Below are 25,698 nucleotides of genomic sequence, written 5' to 3'. Positions count from 1 at the left end.
GTTGTTGTCGTTCGTGTACATGAGTGAAAAATATTTTTTTCTGCCTTTCTCAGTCAAGAAGGCACTTTCTTCAAATATTATTTCACATTTTTACTACATAGCTGACCCAGTTTTAATAGACATTCATCTTTTAAACGGTGAAATATCTCTTATTATTTTGGTCCTGAAATTCTTCACAGATGTAAAACAATAAACTGTCAGTGAAAGGCAGAGATTAAGTGTCTGCTTTTGTACAGAAATAGACAGTAAGCCAGCAGAGAATCACATGAGAGGAGATGACAAGGTGATGATAACGGTCTGTAAAAAAACATAATGTTAAATATCCACTGACAAAGTGTATAACAGTGTTAGCTAAGCTTGGCTGACACACTGGCATGTCTGCCTGAAACTTAATGTAGAATAGAATAGAAAAGCCTTTGGGGGGGACTTCCGGTATGACCGCAAGCGAGTAAGTCACGCTCAAACCTGCTCCGCCAAAAATCCTTAAAAATCCTGATATAAAATATAGAACTGCACCTAAAAAGTGCAGGCGTCTCTAGCTCTTAAAGCGGTGATGTCAAATCTTGGGAAATCGAGTAGAAGTAAAGGAAAATTACAGACGCAAGCGAAGTTAACCGACTTCAAGTCGCAAAGAATGGACAATCAAGCTAGCAAAGAGGCTAACGCTAACACGGAGACTCCTGAAGAAAACGACAGTGAGTTAACCGGAGCTAAAGCAGAAATACTGGCGGCTATACACGGCTTGAAGTCCGAGTTCTCAACCAGACTTGATGGGATCCTGCATGCCGTTGAAGAAAACAGAAAAGAACTGTCTGAGTGTAACGAAAGAATAAAGCAAGCAGAGGTACGTTTATCAACCGTGGAGGACGAGCATGCAGAGCTGCAAGAAACGGCTAAAGCACTGAAGAAAAGAAACAAAGTTTTGGAGGATAAAGTTGTAGATATGGAAACGAGATCGCGCCTGAATAACCTGAGGCTGGTGAATTTGCCCGAGGGGGCCGAGGGCCCGGACCCTTGCTCATTTCTGGAGGGCTGGTTACCGGAGGTATTGAATTTGGCTCCCCTGCGGTACCCGATAGTGATGGAGAGAGCGCACCGGGTCGGGCCGAGAAAAGACAACGCAACTCCGCCGAGAACGTTGATCATGAGATTTCTGAACTACAAGCAGAAGATAGAAGTGATAAAAGCGGCAAAAGCTAAGAAAGACATCCTCTACAAGAACCAACATGTGCGCTTATACAACGATCTCGCCACCGAAGTCCACAAACAACGGAGACAGTACGATTCTGTGCGCCAGCAGCTGCGGAGCCTGGGTCTTAGGCACGGCATAATACCCCCGGTCAAACTTGTGCTAACTTATAGGGAACAAACACGCACATTTAACACTCCGACGGAGGTGCAGCACTTCATAAATAAGGTGAAAGAAGATGCGGCGGGGGTGGGTGTTGATGCCGGAGCCGGAGGAAGCAGCAGGTCTGTAAGCTGAGTGTTTGTTTTTACATCCGTGCAGATGTGAGGATGACTACACGGAATGAGGGATTTTGCATCAACAAACTGTGAAACTAAATAATCTGTGGTACTAAAATGGGGAATCAATGAAACGTGAAAATAGTATTGCTGTTTTGTTGTTATTGTTCTTCTTCTTTTCCCTGAAAGTAAAATAATCTTTATTGACATGTTTAAGTTAAAGGTATCAGTATACCAGTATTTTGAACACTAGTAGCTTATAATAATTGCACAAGTTTATATAACGTACTCAAGTCAAGGATGTTTGTTGTTACATAAAGGAGCACACACTGTTGAGCCCTGGAAAGCAGGTGAACAAGTTTGAACTTTTGTGATTAAGTTGCTGGTTAAGATATCATAATTTTTGTTATTTCAATAGAGCTCCGTCTAGACATTGCCCTCAATCTTATTTTTCACTCTTTAGTAATATGAAACTAGTCAATTTAGTAAATGCTGGTATTAAAAACTGCAATAGTCAGCACTTTAACATAGGCAAACTATGAGCTTGCACTTATACCACTTTTTATTTTATTTTTATCTTTTTCAGGAGTAACTATTCTGATAAAAGTATAACGGAGCAGGTTAGGGCAGACTACACCTAATTTATTTTTTCTCTTTTTGTTTTGAACCGGTCCAAGAGAAGACTGAGTGGACTGATCCAGGATCTGTTCACAACAGTAGCCGGAAGCAAATTTAGGGGGGTATCCCATTTAGTTGGGACAACGGGGTTATTGTTTTTCTACTGTTCAGTATGTTCAATCAATGTTCTAGTGTTTAAATGTGTTCATCCTCTCAGATATGTAACTTTCATTAATGTGGTCTTATGGTATATTATTTGGAATGTCTCAAAAAGTAGAACTTAAATGTACTTCTTGGAATTGCAGAGGTTTACAAAAAACTAAGAAAATCAAACAGGTTATGAACAAGTTGAAAGACACCAACTCAAAAATAGTTTTTCTGCAGGAAACACACACTTTAAAAGAGGACATAGTAAGAATTAGAAGGAGGTGGCAGGGGAACATCTATATGGCATCCTTTACAACGCAGGCAAGGGGAGTCGTGACACTAATTCACCAATCGGTGCCCTTTCAGGTTTCTAATGTAATCGAGGATAAACTTGGTAGATATTTGATCGTCCAGGGGTCGCTGCTCTCAGTAAACTTGAACTTGGTTAATATTTACGGCCCCAATACAGATGAACCCAACTTTTTTACAAATTTATTTCTCACACTTGCATCCCTCCCAGGAGAATACATAATTGCTGGGGATTGGAATTGTACGCTAGACCCAGTCAGAGACAGATCTACAGGTACTGATCAAACCCATAATAGAAGTAGAACAGCCATTCACCATTTCATTAAAGAGTTAAATCTGTTAGACATATGGAGACATTTGAAACCTAATGATGTTGCCTACTCCTGTCACTCAAGTACTTATCAGACATACTCACGGATAGATTACTTTTTAGTCTCTGCATCATTGGTTTCAAAAATACAGGATTGTTCCTATGGTAGTATATTAATATCAGACCATGGACTGTGCTGTATGACATACACAGATGGGAACCTTATTAGAGATCCACCCAGGTGGACTTTTAGTCAGAAATGGTTACAAGATGCTGATTTTGTGAAGTATGTGGGAACAGAAATAGATAATTATTTTAAGGATAATACAACACAAACAACTGCATGTGTCAAATGGGATGCTTTTAAAGCCTTCTTAAGGGGGCATGTAATAAGTTATACCTCATCCAAATCTAGGAAGTTACGCCAGAAAAGACAGCAACTAGAATCTAGAATACAAATTCTTCAAGAACAGGTGTATGGGAATAGAACTCCAGAGGTAGAAAAAGAATTGTTGCTTTTAAGAGCAGAATATAACAAACAATCGGCAGACAGGGCAGCATCCAGTATGCTTAGGCTGAACCAAGCGTTCTACGAGCAAGGGGGAAAACCCGGCAGGCTTCTAGCCTGGCAGATCAAGCAGTTAGAAACGAGAAAAAGTATTACTTCGATTATCAATCATAATGGCGAGACAATAGTAGACCCTGCTGAAATAAACAGGGAATTTAGGGAATACTATGAAAATCTATATAAATCCCAAATCAGCTACAACCCCCAGGCCCAAAAGACATTTCTGGATAAGCTGGATATTCCAACTATTTCTGAAGAATATGCAGAGATGCTAGAGGCAGATCTTAAAGAAGAGGATATAAGCCTCGCTATTGATGGCATGAAAGCAGGAAAATCAGCAGGACCTGATGGAATTCCAATAGACCTGTATAAAAAATTTAAGACAAAGTTACTTAAACCACTATTAGAAATGTTCTTGGAAGCATTTTGTAATGGTAGTTTACCCAAATCAATGACTGGTGCATTAATAACGTTACTGCCAAAACCAGGGAAGCCCAACAATAGATGCGAAAATATGAGACCAATAAGTCTACTAAACTCTGACCTCAAAATTTTGTGTAAAATCTTAGCAAGACGACTACAAGAAACATTACCCAGTGTAATACATAGAGATCAAAATGGGTTTATCATTGGCCGCCAAGGGTTCCACAATGTTAGGAGGGTCCTTAATATTATTCAAAGTTTGGAGAACACTTCAGACATGGCCTTCCTATCTCTAGATGCCGAAAAGGCCTTTGACAAGGTGGAATGGTCTTACCTTTTTAACATTCTGGAAAGATTTGGATATGGGAACAAATTTATAAAGTGGGTTCAACTATTATATCTTAACCCTACAGCGGAAATATTAACGAACAAAAATATATCAAAAATTATCTCAATCAAAAGAGGATGCCGTCAGGGGTGCCCCTTGTCCCCGCTTTTGTTCACTCTGGCGATTGAACCACTTGCTATTGCCGTACGGAGTCACACCGGAATAGCTGGAATAACAATTGGCCAGACAGAACATAAACTTTCCCTTTATGCAGATGATGTTATTTTATATCTCTCCCACCTTAACAAAACACTTCCTGCTCTTCTACATTTAATAAAATCATTTGGTGCCATCTCAGGATATACAATTAATAACAATAAGTCCTCCTTGCTATTACTTAATGAAAAGGAAAGGGAAATACAACTTACAGAAACCTCTAGATTTAAAGTGGTAGATCAATTTACATATTTAGGAATACAAATTGGATCTAAACTAGATCGGACTGTAAAAATCAATTATGAGCCTTTGATGGAAGAAATAACAAGTTCAATTAATAGGTGGGTTACCCTGCCTTTATCCATGATTGGCAGAATAAATATTATAAAAATGAATATACTCCCTAAAATACTGTATATATTTCAGAATGTTCCACTGCCTCCACCTGATGATTTTTTTCAGAAAATAAGAAGATCATTCACAGAATTTATATGGGCTAATAAGTGTGCCAGAGTTCGCTTATCACTCCTATATTTACCATACAGTGAGGGGGGCCTAAAAAGTCCAAATATAATCTGGTATTATTGGGCAGTACAATTAAGGACCATTAAGTTTTACTTTGCAACAAGGGATAGTCCACAATGGACAGAAATGGAATCGGAGGGTTTAAGTTTGTCTCTGCCCCTGTACTTGTATTCCGATACATTGACAAATTTGATGAAACGAACTACTAATCCAATTGTTAAAAACATGATAAAGGTGTGGTTTGAAGTAAAAAAATACATTAAAGAACCTAAAATATTGTCCCAGTACAGTCCTGTGTGGGGAAATCAACACTTTACTCCAGGGAGAGCAGATGCTATATTTAAAGCATGGGCATCAAAGGGATTAGAAAAGATTCAGGACCTGTATTTGCCGAATTCAGATAATATGATGTCATTTGAAGAAATTAAAGATAAGTATGACGTAGATAAAAAATATTTTTTTAAATTCCTCCAACTTAGAGCTTTTATCAGGACAAGTCAAAATGGTCTTATAACCAAACCCTTAACATCCACCTTAGAAAAATTGATGTCTAAGGATAGTTTAAGCAAAGGTGCTATTTCAGAGTTGTATGATGTATTGATGTCTAACTCACCAGAAAATTCAGATTGCAAAAAAAACTTATGGAGTAGAGATCTGGGAGAAGAGATCTCTCCAGAGGACTGGGGATCAATATGCAGAAAGGTTCACTCCCAATCAGTCAACACGAGATTGAGACTGTTACAGTATAAATGGACAATGAGAACTTATATCACACCAGCTAAATTAAATAAATATAACAGTAATATCCCTGATTTATGTACAAAATGTATGGAGGAAAAGGGGACGCTATTCCATTGTGTGTGGGAATGCAGTAAGGTCAAAGCTTTTTGGGAAGAAATTAAGAAAGCGATAGAAAAGATTATTTCAAAAGATCTTGTGATAAGCCCAGTTTTCTTCATTTTAGGACTCTACCCCAAAAATCACAAATATACCAAGAGTGAACAAGTTCTGATAGACATGTGTCTTTTACATGCAAAAAAATCAATAGCATTATTTTGGAAGAAATCCAGCAAACCAAGTGTCACTTACTGGGTTAGGCAAATGTTAATTACTTTCCCTTTGGAAAAAATAACATACATACAGAGAGGGAAACAAGAACTTTTTGAGAAAATTTGGGGACCATTTGAGCGGTTTGTGAAAGGTGTGGAGCTAGTGGACGAAGAGGAGGATTGAGTTTGGGTCAATGTAAACCTCTTAATGAGGCTAAAGAGAATATATACTGTGAAGATATTTATAAATGAGATTGAATAAGCAACAAATTGTTGCACTATTTTGTAACATATGAGTGTTACTACCTGAGAGGTTTCTTTTGTTTTGTTTAATTTTTTTATTATTATTATTTATTTAATTTTCTTCTGTATTTTGTATAATTTATTTAATTTTTCCTTAAATTGTTTGTCTGAAGTTTTGTTTATACCACATGTCTCAGTGTAGCCTGGAATATTTGTTCACTTTTAGGAGTCTGGAATTGTACACTGTACACATGTGTTTTGAGAAAAATGTCAATAAACATATTGTTCAAAAAAAAGAAAAGCCTTTGGGGACAAACCCCAGAACAGTGCATTGTAAAAGTAAATTATTAAATAAAAATGTAAACTAAAGAGACACATAGTAATCTCTAATCATACAAAACTGACATTCCTCAACCATGCACGTAGAATAAAAACATGTATGTAAAGGAAATACATTTCACAGTCATTAGCCCACAAGAAGGTTAGCCTGGGACGGGCCCCGGACACTGACGTTTGCTCCCCGGCACAGTTGCTCTCTCCCGGTCAGCGGAATGCACTGGGTTTTCCCGCGGATTTATCTGCAGTCGATGAAGCACCTTCACAGCCAAATTTGAAGGTATTTCCCTGCTGTCACTGCATGAAAAGTGGAATTTGGGGCAGTTATCGTCCCTGTGAATTGCTGTGAAACTCCCAGTCAACTGGAAATTTGAGTCAGTTGCCGATAACTGCCAGGCATTGCTGTAAACTTGCAGTCTAGGTGAGAAAGTCAACCCCCCCAGCTCACATCAGGAGTGTGTGTCTCCATGGATAAGATACACAAGTCTCAGAGAGCCATTGAGTTTTGCTCAATAGATGTTTTGTACTTAGTTTGTTTCCCTGTAGAAGGGATTTCAGTTTACATTTTGAAGAGACATTATTTCTTTGAACAATTGGGAGTATTATTTAATTGTATTATGTGGTTAAAAACTGGATTATACCACCACACCTTTAAACTTGGTCATGCCATGTATCAACATTGTGTGTAGATTCCCAGCTGTTCATGGTAACTGATAGAATGATTAACAATTGCTAACGTCTGTTTGGACCCTGTTCATTCCTATGAATGATGAGAAAGAAAATAACTTTAAAAAAAAATCTATAATGTTGCCTGACAGTTTAGAACAGTAAACGTTGTTTCATATTGTATAACAATATCTATATAAACAGCCCCCCAAAAAGAAGAGAAGTTTACATTTTTACACTTCAACGGTTTCCTGAAAAAGGGCCACAAGACTAAGAACTGAATTGTTCTAAATTTCAGCCAGCGTGCAGCGTGGTATGACTACTGTCACCTTTTCTCTAGTACTGCTTAACTGCACAGTGGAGGTGTTTACAGCACATTTTGCAGCAATGTCTTCTACTGGGAGAAACCATTTTGGGTGTGATGTGTCTGTTCCCTGCAAACTCCAAACTTCTACTGGCTGTCATTAAAATGTCTGTGTGGATGGAAATGAAGCCAAGAAACCTTAGCAAGGACATGTTTGAATGCAGTGGCTTTGGACATGACATTAACAACTAAAAACTGCTTTATAACAGCTGGTCTTGGTTCAGATAGAGGGTCAAATGGTCTGTCATGGGGGCGGTAATGCACCTAGTGGGCGGTAGTTCACCTATAGATGAATGCCGTAAACTAAATAGAAGAAGAAGAAGCGCGTCAGACTTTGGAACTGCTTAGCGTATCGACTGAGAACGTGGCTCAATTAGCGAGTTTTTGCTCTGTATTAGGTTGTAATAACCAACACCAGACACTCCACATTCTTCCTGTCGATGAGGACAGAAAAACGGGGTGGATATCTTTTATTTTTGATGGGAATGCCACTGCTACATTCCCCCAAAAAAACTCTGTGTGCCAGGTAACCACTTCACAGAGAACAGTTATTCAAACTTAGGGCAGCACCATGCTGGACTTAGCACAAGACTTCATCTAAACCAGGGGTCTCAAACTCAATCAGGAGATGCTGATGATGTATGGAAGAGTAATGCAGAAAAAGCCTTTTCTCTGCACCCGCCACAAACGCTTGAGTTATGCTAAAGCACATTTGGACAAGCCAGCTTCATTTTGGAATAAGGTGCTGTGGACTGATGAATCTAAAATAGAGTTATTTGGGCAAAACAAGGGACGTTATGCATGGCAGAAATAGCAACATTCCAAGAAAAACACTTGCTGCCTACAGTAAAATGTGGTGGCTGTTTCATCACGCTGTGGGGCTGTGTGGTCAGTGCAGGGACTGGGAATCTTGTTAAAGTTGAGGGTCACATGGATTCCACTCAATATCAGCAGATTCTGGAGAACAATGTCCAGGAATCAGTGACAAAGCTGAAGTTGTGCCGGGGCTGGATCTTTCAACAAGACAACGACCCTAAACACTGCTCAAAATCTACTAAGGCATTCATGCAGAGGAACAAATACAACGTTATGGAATGGCCATCTCAGTCCCCAGACCTGAATATTATTTGTGGTGTGATTTAAAGCGGACTGACTGACCATGCTCGGAAACCATCAAACCTGACTGAACTGGAGATGTTTTGTAAAATACCTTCCGCCTGAATCCTGACACTAATTGGAAGCTATAGGAAGCATTTAGAGGCTGTTATTTCTGCAAAAGGAGGATGCACAAATTGTTGTCTTTTGCGGTGCCTAAACTTATGCACATGCCTAATTTTGTTTGAAAAATTATTGCACACTTTCTGTAAATCATATAACTTTATTTCACTTCTCAAATAATCACTGTGTTTGTCTCCGACATGATATATTTAACTGAAATGTCTTATCCAAACGACCAATTATTTATAAAGGAAAATCATGAACATTTACAGGGTGGTACCACTGTATATTCAATATATATACTTTTTGCTGCAAAAAGTATAAAGCAGCAAAAGTATAAATTGCAGTATGTCAATAATTAGAAGCACACAAGATGCGAGGAACATATGTGATTTATTTTTGTGCCACTGGATTGGAAAGGAGGGGAGAGACAACATTGTGTGGCGTGTGTGTGTGTGCATGTGTTTGACTAAGAGAGAGGGAGGGGGTGAGAAAGAGAGGAAAGAGTGTGTGTGTGTGAGAGAGAGAGAGAGAGGAGTTGGGGGGTGGAGTTGGGGGAGGAGGGATCTCCAGCTCCAGTACCTGTTAGAGCTGTGGATTGACCGGTTGATCAGATTAGAGGTGTCAGGGTTTGTTAATCTGTGAGGGAGCAGTCTCTCTGTCACTCACGCTGCTGCCTTCCCTGCTGCACACTGCCTCTCTCCCATTCACCGGCACCAGAGGGGAGTGGATCACATTTGGTGTTGACGTTCGTCGGGGGGAATTTCCCTTCCCTTTTCCTTTTCTTTTATCCCTTTTCTTTTTTCTTTTTTTAATGATTTATCTTGCAATGGGTACCTGCAGACTGCGAGTCTGGCTCTTCCTGCTCCTGCTCTGGCAGCTCAGCGGCTCTTTCGCATCGCAGTTTCCGACCCAGCTCGTGTAAGTATATGTCTGTAATCCTGTGTTGTTGTTGTTTGTTTCTTAATTTTAACAGACTGTCGGTCAGATGCATGTGTTTGATTTTAATGAGCCACTTGCGGCGCAGGCTGCACGGTATATACGTGTGCGCGTGGGGGCGTGATAGTGTAGGGGTGGCCAGGTCGGCTCTTTTCATTCATGCATCCGTGGTGATTTTTTTTAAAGGCTGGACATCACCACAGTGTAGCTTTTGCAGTAGTCTACCGTCTGTATTTACATTGTTGTTGTTGTTGTTGTTTATTTTCAACTGCAAACAAACATGGGAGACATGACTCTCGCTCTCACCTTACCAAACTCACTCAAACACTTAATACATGTGTCAAAATAAAACAAACTAGACCTTTACAAAAGCACACACTGTATGAAAAAAAAATATGACTTGTATTCCACATATGGAATAGGTTTCTTTCATTTATGTGGGTGCATTATCAGCTTGTTGAATTATTTCAAGACACAGGGAGACACTAAAAGTCCCACAGATTAAAGAATGGGCGAGTACATTGGCTGATGCTGCATTTTAAGTGACACCTGTGGGGATGGGCTGTCTCCATGGCATACATTCATACGTACTGTGTATACATGGGATATGTGTGTGTGTGTGTGCATCCATGTATTCCTATCTCTTGGAGCAATCTGCTGTATGTGAACCCTGGACCACATTTTCCTTTCCTCCTTCAACCAAAATTGAACTTCTTAATCCAATTTGTTAATCCATATTAAGGAATTAAATCTTTCATTTCATGTACATGATGACCACTTTAGATAATTGTGTTATTCAGGCCTTAACACGGCCTGAGCTTAGCTCAACTAGGTGTACTGGTGAAGGTGGTTGACTTTTCTTAATTGGAAATAAATTGCAAGTTCACTTGTTTGAGTCCCAGTTCAAACAAGGCTCTTTAAGTGTGGAGTTTGCATGTTCTCCCTGTGAGCACATGGGTTTTCTCTGGGTGCTCCTGCTCCCCCTGATAATACAACAATGCTTTGAATATGACGGTGAATAGTTATTCGTCTCTAACTTTGCAATGGACTGGTCGACCTTTGATCCTATGTCAGCTGGGATTGGCTCCACCTCCCCCCACAACCCACACGTGGAGAATAAAGCAGTAGAAAATTAATGAATGAACTCCCTTATTTCAACAAAACACTTCATACATGTGTCAAAATAAACTCAGTTGACCATACAATAACAACAATTCATAGTTAAGCCCAATTTATAGTCCTCCGTAAAGTGCTCTGCGTCGGTTACAGAGACCCCTCTACGTCACCGGAGAGCCTGTCGGAGAGCTTCTCCGTCGTCTCCGGGTGCATGAAATATTTTTTGTGCCGTCCTATATGGACCTGGACCTACATTCAATAAAGTACTTTAAATGTTGATGGGGCACTCCTATTTTGACCCGCACAGCTTCTCTAGTCTTTACGGTACTGGTTTAGCGAATCAAGAAATCTACTGAACAATTGCATCCGAGTTAAATCGGACCTAGACCGGAAGTTCCAATTAACGCTGTTGTTTAGTGTGTATCTGCATCATTACCTTGTTTACGAAGCCCTGAAGTTTTGAAACAAACAGTTCAGCCACTGTTGAGAAGTTGTGTTTTATTGTAATCTCGGGCTCAGCGAGATCTCTGAAAAAACCCCAGTCTGGTTACGTAAACAGCATTTCTCCTGAACAGCAGATCGTCCTGCTCCGGGCCCTAGTCCGGGCCCTAGTCCGGGCACATCTGGTTCCATACATTGAACCGCAGAAGAATAACGTCCGTTGTGGAGGTGTTTCACGAGCAACAGTGTCTTCTGACTCTGGGTCTGACTCCGGGTCAAAGTCATAAAAGGGACTGTGACGGGGAGTAGTGACAAAACTATTTTTAAACATTTTAAAAGAATGTTTTGATAATGAGTAGCAGTGCATCCACTGTTCCAGAGGGGGGAGCTGTGCTTCTTAAGAGCGGGTGTGCTGATTATGTCACTTCCGGGTATTGGCCAATCACAAGACAGTTGGGAAGGCTCTACGCTGGCTGGCCAATCACCACACACTCTGTCTTCTGGGTGTGAGAGTTGAGTCTGAAATATCGCGGCTGAGGCCAGCATTAGAAAAGAGGGATTTCTATCGGCTCGTTTACAGCAATTAGGAGGTTTTTGACCATAAAAACAAGTTAATGTATGTAAGTAGACCTCCATAACTAACATATATGTGCAACAGGACCACTCTATGTGAGCTTTAAGCCATTCCATGTGATGCCACTAAACATTCCAGGGGCGCTATACATGGCGACCCTTACGGACAGATGAAGGAGGTGAGAAGCAAGTGACAGACGAGTGAGCGAAAACAGCTTTCAACCCAGAATGGACAGACTCATTCATGTTAATTCTTCCCTCTTTATTTTAAGATTATTATTATTATATATCTATTTTTACCATTTTATTTTTAAATGCTGCCCTTATGAGAGAAGAAAACAATACATATCTTTAGTATTATATATTGGTATTATTATAATTAAAGTGACAAGCAAATATTGTCAAAATGTTTTTTAATTGTTCTTTCTATATTTGATCTGACAGTCAGTTGTTGATTACATGCAGATGTTGATACAACTACTACACTACTTCTATATATCCCACTACTGAATCATAATGCAAGTTAGACCTTATGATGTTCTGAACCACTGTAATACCCCAGGAATATTTTAGTCTGATCTCCAACAGCCTGATTTGTGTGAAGAGATATTAGGCTGGCCAAAGATCAAAATCTAAGGCCTTCGACTTAATATCAATTGATATAGTTTTTAATTATTTAGGCCACACTGAGGATATACTAAATTACCCATTTGAGTCTGGGCTGCAGAGCTGAAACAGAGCTCTGAAGGTTGTTTTGTTGTTACTGTTAGTGTTTCCATGCCCCATTCCGCTTCACTGTCTGGACTGGACCAATCCTGTGCTTCAGTGAGGTTGTATAATTAGACTGTAGTTTAACACTATCTACCACCGAGGTGCGCGCCATGGGCTAACTCATTACTTTGTTCAGTTGCATAGTGGCACCACATCTGTCTCCCCTTTTTCTCGTATTGTCTCCACACTCGTCTTTGTGTTTTTCTCCCATTTGCGCTCCCTGTGTCTGATAAAACAATGTAGGCCAGTGTCTGACCCAGTTGCCATGTGTATGTGTGTTTGTGTGTGTTTAATTATCCAGTGTAGTACTAGAGGCTGCAGTAATCAAAGCTCAGGAACCAGAGCAGAAACATTTTGCCGATTCAGCACAACAACAATGGCTTCATAACTATATAGGCACCTCTGAATCATCACATTGTTATTTTAGCCAGTGATGAGACTTAACAATATAATAACAGTGGAGCAGATGGCGAGATAATGAGCTCCGCTCTTCACTAAATTAATGATTATAGCGAAAGAGCTAAAATAAGATGCATAAGCCACAATTTCAGGGGGTGATGTGACTTCATATAGATCAGCTGTGACAGACTGACGGTAAATCTCACCTCGTGGTATTTCTGAAGCATTGCTTTATAAAACCATATGGGGAACTGAAGCAATGTTTGGAAATATGCAATTTAAGGACGAGCAATTCATGGACTGAGGTCTTTCTGTCTGTGTATAATCCTGTTCATCTTGGTGATTGAAGGTACGATGGTGCAGTAGCTAGAATTGTTGCCTCACAGCAACAACAGCTCACCTCTCCGGGTTCTCAGCCTCATGGAGAGATTAATTGGACTCTTAATCAGAGGTCTCCAACTCAAATGACCTGGGAGGCACTGCATGTCTAGTTTGGTTAGTAGGGGGGTCAGTCAAGTCAAAAAATATTTGACTTTTTTGCAATTTTTGGAGAAAAATACATAAAAAATAATATTTATGACGATATTTCGAATTTCAAAAATAAAAGTGCTTGTCTTGATGTGAATAAATACATAGCATTATAAGTATTTATGATGCAAAATTAATATAATAATAAAAGGAACCATACAGAAATAACTCTAACTCTATTATAACTTCATGCAGCCTGCATGTGGCCCACGTCTCTATATATCTCTATATGGGATTGGCTCCGTCCCCCCTCTGTGACCCTCGTGTGGATGGTGGAGGATGGAGAATGTGTCAGAAAGCTGTAAAAAATTAATGCAAGAGTGAGAACTTTACTATATGAATTGTGTCCAAAAACATTTTTTTTAAATATTCATTGAAAATAGAAGGCTTAAAATAACCATTGTGATGTTGTTCTAGTCATTATTTCAGATTGTAATTTAGATTATGATTAATTATTCATAATAATGAAACTCAACTCCTCCACTCACCCCTTCTCTTTTCCATGTGTGTCAGGGAAATATGGTAGCCTTCACAGACCATGTAGAATGTAAACACTCTTTCTCTCTCCACTGTTCCACCTTCTCAAATCTGCCATTTTCTATTTGTCCTTCTTCATAGGCTTGTTCTCCTTTGTTTGAGGTGGAAGCCTCTGTGGAGCAAGATCCTTGGCTCAAGTCTGTACAATAGGCTTATTCTAAGGCCATGAACTCCAAGTGGTTTTTGATTTTATTATACACTTATATAAATGTATGGGTAGTATATTCAATTTCTACCAATAAACCTTCCCTAAATGTTACACACTGGAGCTTTAAATGGTATTTAATAACCAGAATTTACTGTGAATATTCATAAAAAGCAATGTGCTCATAGATTTATAGTCCTTGACTGTGTATAATGAGCAGAGTGAGCACTTTACAGCAAGCTATCTTTGTCTGCACATTTCAGTATTCAGCGTAATGTGCACAGACACACACACACACACACACACATACATACAGTATGACTTAATTCAGTATTTAGAAATGCAGTTCATATCTTCTGAAATTTTCTGAAGGTCCATATTATCTATGGCAGACTTGCATATACATACAGTACATACTGCAGCTCATAAATTCATTAGCCCTAGCAGTATGGATTTTAGAGCGGCTAAAACGTTGTGGGGTAGTCCTCTGCTTCTCTGAATGAAGAAAATGTCAAAGATAAAAAGCATGTTAGTTTCTCTGTGTGAAGCAATAATTGACTTAGATTTATCTGTCAAGGATGTTCACAATAGCACACTGTTTGGAACTGTTCTCTGCATGTTGGACTACAATTCAATTCCATCCTCCATCCATTATCTACCACTTTATCTTCCACCGGAGGGTCGCGGGGGTGCTGTGCCTATCTCAGCTGACAATGGGCAATAGGTGGGGTACACCCTGGACAGTTCGCCAGTCCATCGCAGGGCCACTTATAGAGACAAACAACCATTCACTCACACTCTCACATCTACGGTCAATTTAGAGTGAACAATTCACCTAATCATTCAATTCAATTCAAATAATAACAATACAATTTCTAAAATACTATGTGTATATATATATATATATATAAACACACAACCAGTCAAAAGTTTGGACACACTGCAGAGTGAAGGCAAAAGGGCCAAAAAGTGCTCAGAATCTCTGGGGACTCCTTCAAGACTGCTGGAAAACCTTTCAGGTGACTACCTCATGATGCCCATCGAGAGAATGCCAAGAGTGTGCAAAGCAGTAATCGAAGCAAAGGGTGGCTACTTTGAGGAATCTAAAATATGAAACATATTTACAGTTATTTCACATTTTTCTGTTTACTACATTATTCCATATGTGTTCATACATCGTTTTGATGCCTTCAGTGAGAATCTACAATGTAAATAGTCATAATAAAGAAAATAAAGAAATACCATTAAAATTAGTAAACTTTTGACTGGTAGTCAAATATATATATATATATATATATATATATATATATATATATATATATATATATATATATATATATAGCTATATATAGCTAGATAAATCAACAATAGGATGGATGACTCTTAATCACCATAGCTGTTATTAATTTGCCTCCCAAAGTTCTCCACTGCCTGTCAGCAGCTGTGTTTTTTCCACAACTGGAAAAAGCATTGCTCGATTTCCTTTTTTTTCCTAAACAGTTTCAAACTATGCTATGCCCTCTGGTACTCTCTCTCTCTCTCTTTCTCGTGCAAAGTATCTCATTTTTCTTCGCAAGTGTTCCTGCTTTCAATTTTCCTCTCCCACTGTGGATTTTGTGTCCCTGATGAATCTTTCTAATTCCTTGTCTGTCTTCTTGATCTTCAGTACCTTTTCTGCTTCTTACCACCACCCTTTGTAGTGTCGGCGTCAGTGTTTTGCACTATTAGTGTATGAGTATTATTCTCATGTAATATTAATGTCACTATCTTAGTGTCCATGTATATCTGGGTGTGCAAGCTTGGCAGCATAAAGGGGTAAATTAATGCACCTGCATGCACACCGGTTCCACCTTATTTATGAGTCGTGTCACTTAAGTGTAGTGTCTCTGTTATCCCTCACGCATATCCATCCATTGCAATTGTGTTCAGGAGACACTGGGAGACATATTATACCATGTGAGTATATCTTAATGCATGTGAGTTTACTGAGTGTTGACAAGATGATTGGATGCAGAAGGACGAGGGGAAAGTATAATCCAGTAGCCTGGACCTGATGTCCCCCACAGCTCTGTGTCGGTGCTGCTACCTTGTACCGCTCACCTGTCCACTCAAGTCACCATCACCGGACACACAACTACACCTGACAATTGAGCTGATTGCTTGACTTCATGCTTGAACTCAATGGAATTAATCACATTTGCTGACACCTAGTGACACGTGAAGGAGTAGAAGATATTGTATTTGGTTCTCGTTTTATTCCCTTTTTGGCCTTGTTTGTTTTGATGGTGTGTGACCAGATGATCCCGTTGACTGATAGTTTAATTGCACTTTTATGTTTCCTTTGTTGCAACGTAGTCTGAGATTGACTGCAAGCATTGCTTTGTCTTGTAGGATTAAAGAATGGGTGGATCAGATGCAGAAGGAGCTCATTACCCTGGCAGACACGGCCACAGCTGGAAAGAGCCTCACTCAGGTATAAAGTGAAACACAACACACACACACACACATAATATAAATTTAACACATGTACCTCCAGATAAAGTTGTATTCTGTCAAGTCATTGGATCTTTCTAGTCGGATTAACAACAGACTGTGCCTCAATATCATTTGCAATTGAGTACGAGCCTGGAAAGGATGTAGTCAACTGCCACTTTCAAGAGGCGTGACCATCAGACCAATTATCTGGATGGCAAATGCAGAACAACAGAAAACGTGTCAACAAAGTTGCTTGTTGTAGTTTTCTTGGAGCAATGGCTATCTAGTAATGGCTTCTAATGACTTCTGCCTGGGGGAGCTGTTTGGAACAAGTCACTGAAAATGTCATCAACAGCTGAATCCAAAGACAGCAGCTCTTCAGTGGCCACCATATTGGATTTATACAAAAGCTGCTAGACGTAGCTTCTCTGGCGTGAAAAAAAACCTGTCTCTAGCTTGCTAGTGGGTTATGATCTTTCCTAAAAATGTACATTCTTCATTTCCAAATTTAATATATTTGTCCGTAACATAAAACAAATCTGTCACAAAATAATCTAGATCTGTTACCAAGATCTGTTATCGGGGCTGTATGTAAAAAAAAACTGCAATGAGCAAGAGGTGCACTTATAACCCCGTGTTTCTACACATACATATACATAACAGACGTTATGTGATTGGATTGCAATCAGATAGTGCATGACCACTTGTAAGTACAGGTGTAAATATGCCCATGGACAGATTGTTATTTGCTAAACCATTTCAGGAGGTGGCCTGATGCATCTGGTCGGACAAGGGTCGTAAAGGGGCAGAAAACCCAGTGAATTTCCAGGCACTTTTCATGGGAACTTTTATTTGGGAATTTCGGAAATTATTTATATTTTAGATTTTTGTAGCGGTGTCATGACTGGCCACTTGCAGCTACAAGCCACAGGGTGAGGTGCTCTATCCTGTTAATTTTAATAAATCCATGGAATATGATGCAGTGCATGTAGGGGGGCGTAGCCTCAATAGCCTTGCAGTAAGCGCCTACAAATGAGGAATAACTTTGATTGAAGATCACACATCATTTTCATATTTCACCTTAGAATTGTGAATAAACCGGTATGTGAATATCAATGTATTATTTGCATGTGTGGCTGTATACTATACTAGACTCCTCTCTGTGTAGATTTTTCTGAGAAACCAACACCTGTTCAGTGTTGAGCAAAATGATGCGGAGGAGCTGGTGGCCAGAGCAGCCAGGAACATTGAACAGCTGCTGCGCAAGAGATCTGCTGCCTTGAAGGTAAGACTCGTCCCACTCTGAGGAGCCAGCTGTCAGTGTGTTAGTGTGAACACTGAGCAGGAAGAGACACAGAGGTGTTTCCTGTCAGTTGTAGGTGTAGACTTGACTATGTATTACTCAATAATCATGTGTATGTGCTGAAAACTGAAATTAAGTGCTGTGGATGTGCCTGTCAGACCTGGTTACCATTTACATGTTAACCACTTCTTCCCTGACCCTCTGTGTGGAGTCCCTGAACATCTCTGTGACTCTGCAGTTAAGCAGCGCCATAGCTCTGGCTTACCTTGGTTAATTAGGGTGATTGACAGCTCATTTTAAACCTCTAAACTGGTAGAATCAGACCCCGGTGCAAATGTGTGTGAATCACTTCATTAGCGAGTCAAAAGGACATAAATGCATATGACGCATTTGTGCGGACATTCGCCCTTCTCTAATCAGAACGATTTTTCGCTCTGTAATGATCCATCAGACCGGGAATAGTCCCAAAAGCATGCTGGAAAGTGTAGTTCTTCATTAGAAGTGGTTTTGTTCCGGTGGAAATAACTTGTTTTGATAAACAGCTAAGGTAAGACAATATTTCTGCTTGTATTTCTTGAAAGTCAGTTGTTGTTTTGCTCTTATTTTGGGGCTGGATCCATGAATCTTGGTCGTAGAGTGTTAAAAATGGTACCGCTGGAATCTGTGGGTTCTCCGCTTTCCAGTCGACACACAGTTTTTGTTTACATAATTACGCTGACGCTCCGGTGCCGTTTTTCAATGTGTTGTACAGGGGGCAACCGTGAAGAAAGGGTTAATTGAATTTTCAAATGAAAATTATTTGTGTGTTTCCAGCCACTGCTGTTTTAAAGAGTATTGCAAGCTTTCTCACTGACAGAAGCAGTAAATGGTGAATGGTAATTGGTGTGTATTTATGTAGTGCTTTTCTAGTTTTGATGACCACTCAAAGCTGCTTTACACAACTGTTTTGCCATTCACCATTCACACCCTTTAACTCACACTTTCAGCGCAAGTATTGAATTCAGGTGTTTTAATCAGGCTTTGGGTTAGACCCCTTATTTCCAATGGAGGACAATCTTAACTCTTCAGCATACCAATACCTTTGAGACAATATTAAGCTTTGTGGCAACAGTACGAGGAAGGTCATTTTCTATTCCAACATGACTGTATCCAATGGCACAAAGCAATGACGATAAAGACATGGTTTGATGAGTTTGGTGTTGAAGAACTTGACTGACCTCAACCCCATCGAGCACCTTGGAAAAAGAGTTTGTGAGCCAGGTCTTCTAAATGTAGAAGTCTTCCAAGAAAGTTGCCAAATGGGGACCAACTCCATATTAAAGTCCTATATATGTATTTGAATACGTCATTAGAATCCCTGTCTAATGGTCAGGCCTTCAAATACTTTTGTCATAATAGTGTATGGGCAGCACATTTTCTATCACTTATCTTTCATACCCGTTCACACACTACTGGCACAGCCGTCAGGAACAACATGGGTTTAAATGTCTTGCCCAAGGCCACATTGGCATGTAGACTTGCAGAGCCGGCGCTCAAACCTACATGTGTCAAGTTGACAACTCGCTTTACCCCCGTGCTACAGTCCAAGGCAGCACTGAGGGATAAAGCCTGATTCATACTCAATATTTTTAAATTTGTCAAGATGGACAAGAAATTGATAATGGACATTGTCATATTTAGTCACATAACATATTTCCATCCTTCCTTTAATTGTTTCAACTGCTCTGTGCTTTTGCATTGTCTTCTAAATAAAAGTAAAATAAAAAACTACCTTATCTAATATAAAAGGAGCTCATGCTGCATATAGATATCAATAAACACGAAGCACAGGAGGATGATCTGAAACTGATCAGGATGATACAAGAGCCAGCTGGAAGATGGGATGTGGCTGGTTGCCAAGGAGACTGCTGGAATCTTCTGCCAGAGCATAAATTGAAAATGCAACTTGTTAAGCTTTGTCAAGTGATAATAATCATCAAGTGCCAAATGAGAAAGTATAAACCAGGCTTAGGAAGGTGTAGCTTAATCATTACCATAGTGTGCCTAGCAAAATGAAAACATCCCATTTAATTACTAGTACAGTGAAATGTAAAAGCTGCAGTGCCGTTTCACTTCCTTGATTTCGAAACATCATCCCATTGAATATATTTGCATTTCTGTTTATCAATATATATGTATACCTATACGTTCATATCCTCCCTCAATCACACAATCTTAAATGCTTTTTTTATTTTATTTTTATTTTATTTTAATGAATGAGGCTATGGTTATATTTGAAACATTTTGTTATTGTCGAAAAAAAGAACTTCTGTTGACTTTTGAAGCTATTATTTTGAAATTAACTTGAGTCTGAAGACGTATCTGCATTTAAGGGGTGTCCCATTTCTAAGTGACAAAATAACCCTCAACACTTGGTTTTCAGGGCCGGTTAAGATTGAGGGTTAAAATAGGAATTGGAATAGGCCCTTGAAAAACATAAGTATAATGCAAAAGTATCTTGGTCTAGCCATTTAAGCCAGCGTTGGTGTAACAACAACGAATAACAAAGCTCTGGGTGTTATTTTGCGCATAAAAACAGCATAGCAACACGCCTACGGTTAAAAATGTAACTGTACCATGTGTGCGACTGACTTACCCTGGATTTCCACTGGACGCGGAACGGCAGCCGCACGGTCGCCGTTGCAAATCGCTTCCATTCTAATCAATGAGAGCATTCCCACCGGCCGCGCTGCGGTGCGTCTCAGCAGCGGCCCAGAAGCGGCTCGCCACGCCGCAGCGCTATCGATAGGAATCAGTTCTATTTTTTCCGTTGCCGCTGCTGAACCTCGTAAATTTCAACGAAGCAGATCGCACAAGCCAGGAAGTCCGACACAGAATCAAAGTAAAACATTTCCGCCCCCTTTTCAAAATAAAACACAATACGCAGGTAATCTCGCCTGTCACAACTTCACATCAACATTACGTCGTGACCGGTGCTGCCAGGTAAACAGTCAATTAATCAGAGCGTCTCTGAGAGTCATAATGTACGACGAGAGACTGATTGTTGAAGTGGAGAAACATAAAATCATTTATGACACCAGATCAACAGTTCTTCCACGTCGGAGAATGAAAAGAAGCTGTGTTGTTGTTGTTTCCTTTATACACACAGTCTATCGCTGGATCTCGCGAACTCGCGTCCGTTCGAGATTATCGCGCGATCTTCCGTGAATACCGCCGGCTCCCAAGGCTCCGCGCCGCTGCCGTAACGCGCCCGGTGGGGATTGCCGCCGGGCAGAGGACGAAGCAGAACCGCGCCGCTGCCGTTCCGCGGCCGTTCCGCGTCCAGTGGGAATCCGGGGTGACTGTAAAGCAAATAGGATCGAAGTCACGGCTGCAGAGGTTGAAAATTACAATTCTTTTTGTACACGGAATGCCCCATGAGTTACGACTACAAATGAAACGCACAGAAACTTTTCCCAGATGAGTTAATGCTGGTGTTCTTTGATTGACAGTAGGTTCGTGGTTGCAGGTGACGCCTGTGAACTTCTTGTTTCAAAAAAAATTAGGCTTACCGGAAGACTGCATCAATTTTTACACAGTCAATGTTTCATACTGAAGCGGGATGATTATATAGCTTGCATGTGCAGTAATAAGGCTAACTGAAGCATGCACAACGAGGAATAAAAAACAGGGACTAAAATCTTTCATTTGCTGGATTCAGTGTGGTAATCAGAGCTTTTGACCCTGGGGAGGTTCTCTCTCTCGCGCTCGCTCTCTTCATTTCATCATCTAATATTTTTTTGTACATAAATGGGTCAGAGATGCTTTATAGTAGGAGAGTGAGCTGTTTTTTATACATTCAAAGAGAGTTCACGGTAGCCTTTACACCTGCCTTTATAAGGCCTCATCATTGTTGTCTTATTAGGACTGCAGAGCGAGTTATTTATGAATGTTCATAAACACATCTCTTGCCTGTGTCTGTCTTTTGTATGTTAAGTAAACACGCTGGTGTTCTTATCATTTTTCCATGAACTGGTGCCATGAGATGTGTAAGCAGCGAGGATAAAAACTGGCCTCACTGTACAAGTGATGGAAGAACAACATGGGTGTGTGTGTGTGTGTGTGTGTGTGTGTGTGTGTGTGTGTGTGTGTTTATGTGTGTTAAGGGTATAGTTGATAAATCAGGGGTCAACTGGCATGTTGCTGAGGCTCCACCCAACCTGTGGACATCATTCACTTCTTACTTTTTATTGCATCTTTGTGTCTCATCATCTCCTACGAGTGTAACCTCAGGGCACAACGATATTGGATTCCGTCCTGAAACATATGGCTGGGGATATAAATGGATGATATGAAAAAAGGGGGGGAATTCATGAATGTGATGGCTGGGTGCGGATGGATGGAGAGACGAGCATAGGCAGATTGGTGCAGCAGAGCAGATTAGATGAGCTCAGGAAATATAGTCAGTCACCATATTTTGATAGTTGCTCCATGTCCTTCTATGGTAGAGGTCACTGTGGTTCAGACCCAAACCCGGACCCATTTCCATCAATCATTGGTAATTGCCACTTGTTGACCGCCTGTTTGTATTTTGTAGCGTTACGGCACTACAGATCTAGGAAAGTCAGCCCGATTAAGTTAATCATTTGTATAGACGGGACAGTGAGTGAGGCTTATGTGTTACATCAAGAAAAGAGGGAATGAATGGATGAATAAACTCAGAGAAATCAGAGAAAAATAAGAAAAATAACTTCACATTAAGTAATCTGAAAAGCGCAGAGAATCGTGATATCAATTGTAAGCAAAGAAATTGTGATTCACATTTTTTCCAGAATCTTTCAGCCCGATTAGATTATCATGTTCCGTACATTTTGTTGAGGACATTTTCTTTACAGCTGGACTTCCTGGAATATTCATTCATGACTCCAGGGATCTTGGGACTTTAGCGTCAATTACCAGCAAAAGCAGAACTTAATATATGTTCCAATATTTCTCATCTTGTAAATTTCCTTTGACATGCACTTGGACGTAACTCTCATGGTCAATTTAATTAGAACTGGTCCAAGATGCTTTCACTCCATTGTCAACTGTCATTCTCTGTCTCATTAGTGTTCCTGTCTCTGATCTCTGGTGCGATGGGTGACCTTTGAAAGACCCAGAGTTTACCTCTACACGGGTGTGTGACGCAAGCGTGTGTCTGTGTGTATCCCCTCATGCTTCTATAAATAAGTGTGTAGCAGAGTGTCACATGCATTATTAATGAGTACTTGGCCTCACACTGTTTAGAGTGATTACTTTATCAAAGGTTTGACAATGTATGCCTGGGCTCAGCAGGGAACACTCACAGACACACAGACATGTTCAACTGCTGAGAGGCGCATGTGTAGAGGCTTTAAAGGCTCAAGCTACTTCCTCTCTGACTGTAGTCACTTAAGGAGTGTCACTTGACCACAGTTTTATGATATATTTTGACCACAGTTTTTTGATATATTTTAACGGTTAGTTATTGTTTGGACTTTGGAATTTTCCTGATTTGGATAGAATTTGTTTTTGTATCATAGTAAATGGTGTTGTCTTCTTGTCTTGATTTTGTGGATTTCCTGCTTTATTTTGACACCTCGTGTTTGTTTAGTTACTCATCTCTTGTCTTGTTTCATGTTACTTCACCACTCCCTGACCTTTGTCTGCTTTCTCACCTTTGTGATAGCCTGCCCTGCCCCAATTAGCTTCATCCATAGACCCCTCGGTTATGTTATCATTTCTTGTCCTTACACTCGTGTAGTCATATTTCCATCATTTAGTTTTGTTGTTTCATAGAAATTCAGTCTGTTACTGAATGAGCTGATGCCGACCGGAGGCATAAGCAAACTAAGCCACTGCCTTGGGGCCCCTGGTGATTGGGTGTGGGGGGACAATTTTTATATGTATCATCATAGATACATTCAATGCAGCCTTGACCAAGCCAGTGTTTTTTTGAGCTGTCCCAAGCCCGGATAAATGCAGAGAGTTGCGTCATGAAGGGCATATTCGTGCCAAAACCAAATATGCGAATTGAACGTATGACTTTCATACCGGATCGGTCAAGGCCTGGGTTAACAACGACAACGCCATTGGTGCAGATAACCTACAGGGTTACAGTGGAAATTGGGCTACTGTGGTTTGAAGTCGAAGGAGGAGAGGAGGAAGGTGTGTTCAGAAGCAGAGAGAGAAGAGGAAAGGCAAGAGTCTGGGACTGAGAGTAGGGACTTTGAATATTGGGACGATGACGGGAAAGCTAGAGAGTTGGTTGACATGATGCAGAGAAGGAAGGTGGATATGCTATGTGTCCAGAAGACCAGGTGGAAAGGTAGCAAGACAAGAAGCGTAGGTGCAGATTTTAAGTTGTATTACTATGGTATTGATAAGAAGTAGTGATGGGTCGGTCGCGAATGAAACGGCTCTTAGAGCCGGCTCTTTGAAGTGAACGACAGGAGCCGGCTCTTTCTTGGGAGCCATGTTTTTTGTCACTCACTCTCTCTCTCTCTCTCTCTCTCTCTCTCTCTCTCTCTCTCTCTCTCTCTCTCTCTCTCTCTCTCTCTCTCTCTCTCTTTCTCTCACTTTTTTTTCTCTTCGCACCGCACGTGATTGGTCAATATGCGTGTGTGCCTTGTGTTTGCGCTGAGCAGCGGGGGGAGGGGCGGTAGTTACACTCGCAGCAGTAACACACGAACAGAGCAGGAGGGAGAAAGAAGAGACAACATCGACACATTAGAAAAGGTATAGTAGATACCTTTACCATAGTAAGAAAATGAGTGACACCAGGAAAAGAAGCAAAATCTGGAACCATTTCAATTTTGTTGACAACACAGTGGCAGAGTGTAGAGTCTGCAAGAAAAGAATATCCTACAGAGCCGGCTCCACAAACAACCTGCACAGCTGAGGCACTTGGTATTTCTTAATGCCAACCTCGACCTTAATTAAAGATCTGGGTGTTCATTTTTTTTCTTTTTGTTTTGCATATTTTAATCTATATTTTATTATGTTGATGTTTGCAGTGTTTTGTGTTGTTTCACTTTAAATTTGTTTAAAAGGAAAAAGTTGAAAATTGAAATAGTTGTTTTTGTATTTTATAATTTATTTTTTACATTTTATGTGGAGTGTATAAATAAAAGCATATTTATATAATAAACATATATGAATAAAAAGCAAGTTTTTTTACTTTAGTAATTAATTTTGTGCATAATTTTATATTGTTGTTGATAAATTAATGAAAGCAATAAAACAAACTGAAGAGCCGCTTGGGAGCCGAAAGAGCCGGTTCTTTTTAGTGAACCGAGCCGAAAGAGCCGGTTCTCTAAAAAGAGCCAGAATTCCCATCACTAAATTAAGAAGAGAAATTGAGTTATCCTAAAGGAGGAGTTTGTCAGATAGACTGATAAGTTTGAAGCTAAAAATTTAAGGTTTGTTTGTCCCACAGGTGGGATGTGAGTTAGAGGAGAAGGAAACATTCTGGAGTGAAGTAGATGAAGTGATGCAGAATGTCCCCAGAGGTGAGAGAGTGGTAATTGGTGCAGGCTTCAATAGACATGGAAAATAGAGGACGGACTTTATGCTAACTTAATGCTTACGGACATCCGAAAGTTTGAACAGTAACAAGTCCACTCACATAGCAGAAGTGCTATATGTGTCGGCCTATGTCTTTGTTAGGAATGCAGCCACAATTTAG

General features: G+C 40.1%; 1 protein-coding gene across 1 annotated transcript in view; it reads left to right on the top strand.

Moving 5' to 3' along the window:
• Window positions 1-9,616: 9,616 nt before the first annotated feature.
• Window positions 9,617-25,698, top strand: part of LOC310931075 (voltage-dependent calcium channel subunit alpha-2/delta-1) — a gene marked incomplete at both ends in the record, with an annotated part of 144,429 nt that continues 128,347 nt past the window's right edge. The window contains 3 exons of the mRNA XM_083894161.1: window positions 9,617-9,708; window positions 16,628-16,709; window positions 17,880-17,996. Of these exons, the coding sequence (XP_083750287.1) occupies window positions 9,617-9,708; window positions 16,628-16,709; window positions 17,880-17,996 (291 nt within the window). The remainder of the gene's footprint in view (window positions 9,709-16,627; window positions 16,710-17,879; window positions 17,997-25,698) is intronic.

The sequence above is a fragment of the Microchirus variegatus genome (genome assembly GCF_963457635.1).
Source record: "Microchirus variegatus genome assembly, chromosome: 8".
In the NCBI taxonomy this organism is placed as follows: Eukaryota; Metazoa; Chordata; class Actinopteri; order Pleuronectiformes; family Soleidae; genus Microchirus; species Microchirus variegatus.
Note: the sequence above shows the minus strand (reverse complement) of the source record. Positions and strands in the feature narration are given on the sequence as shown.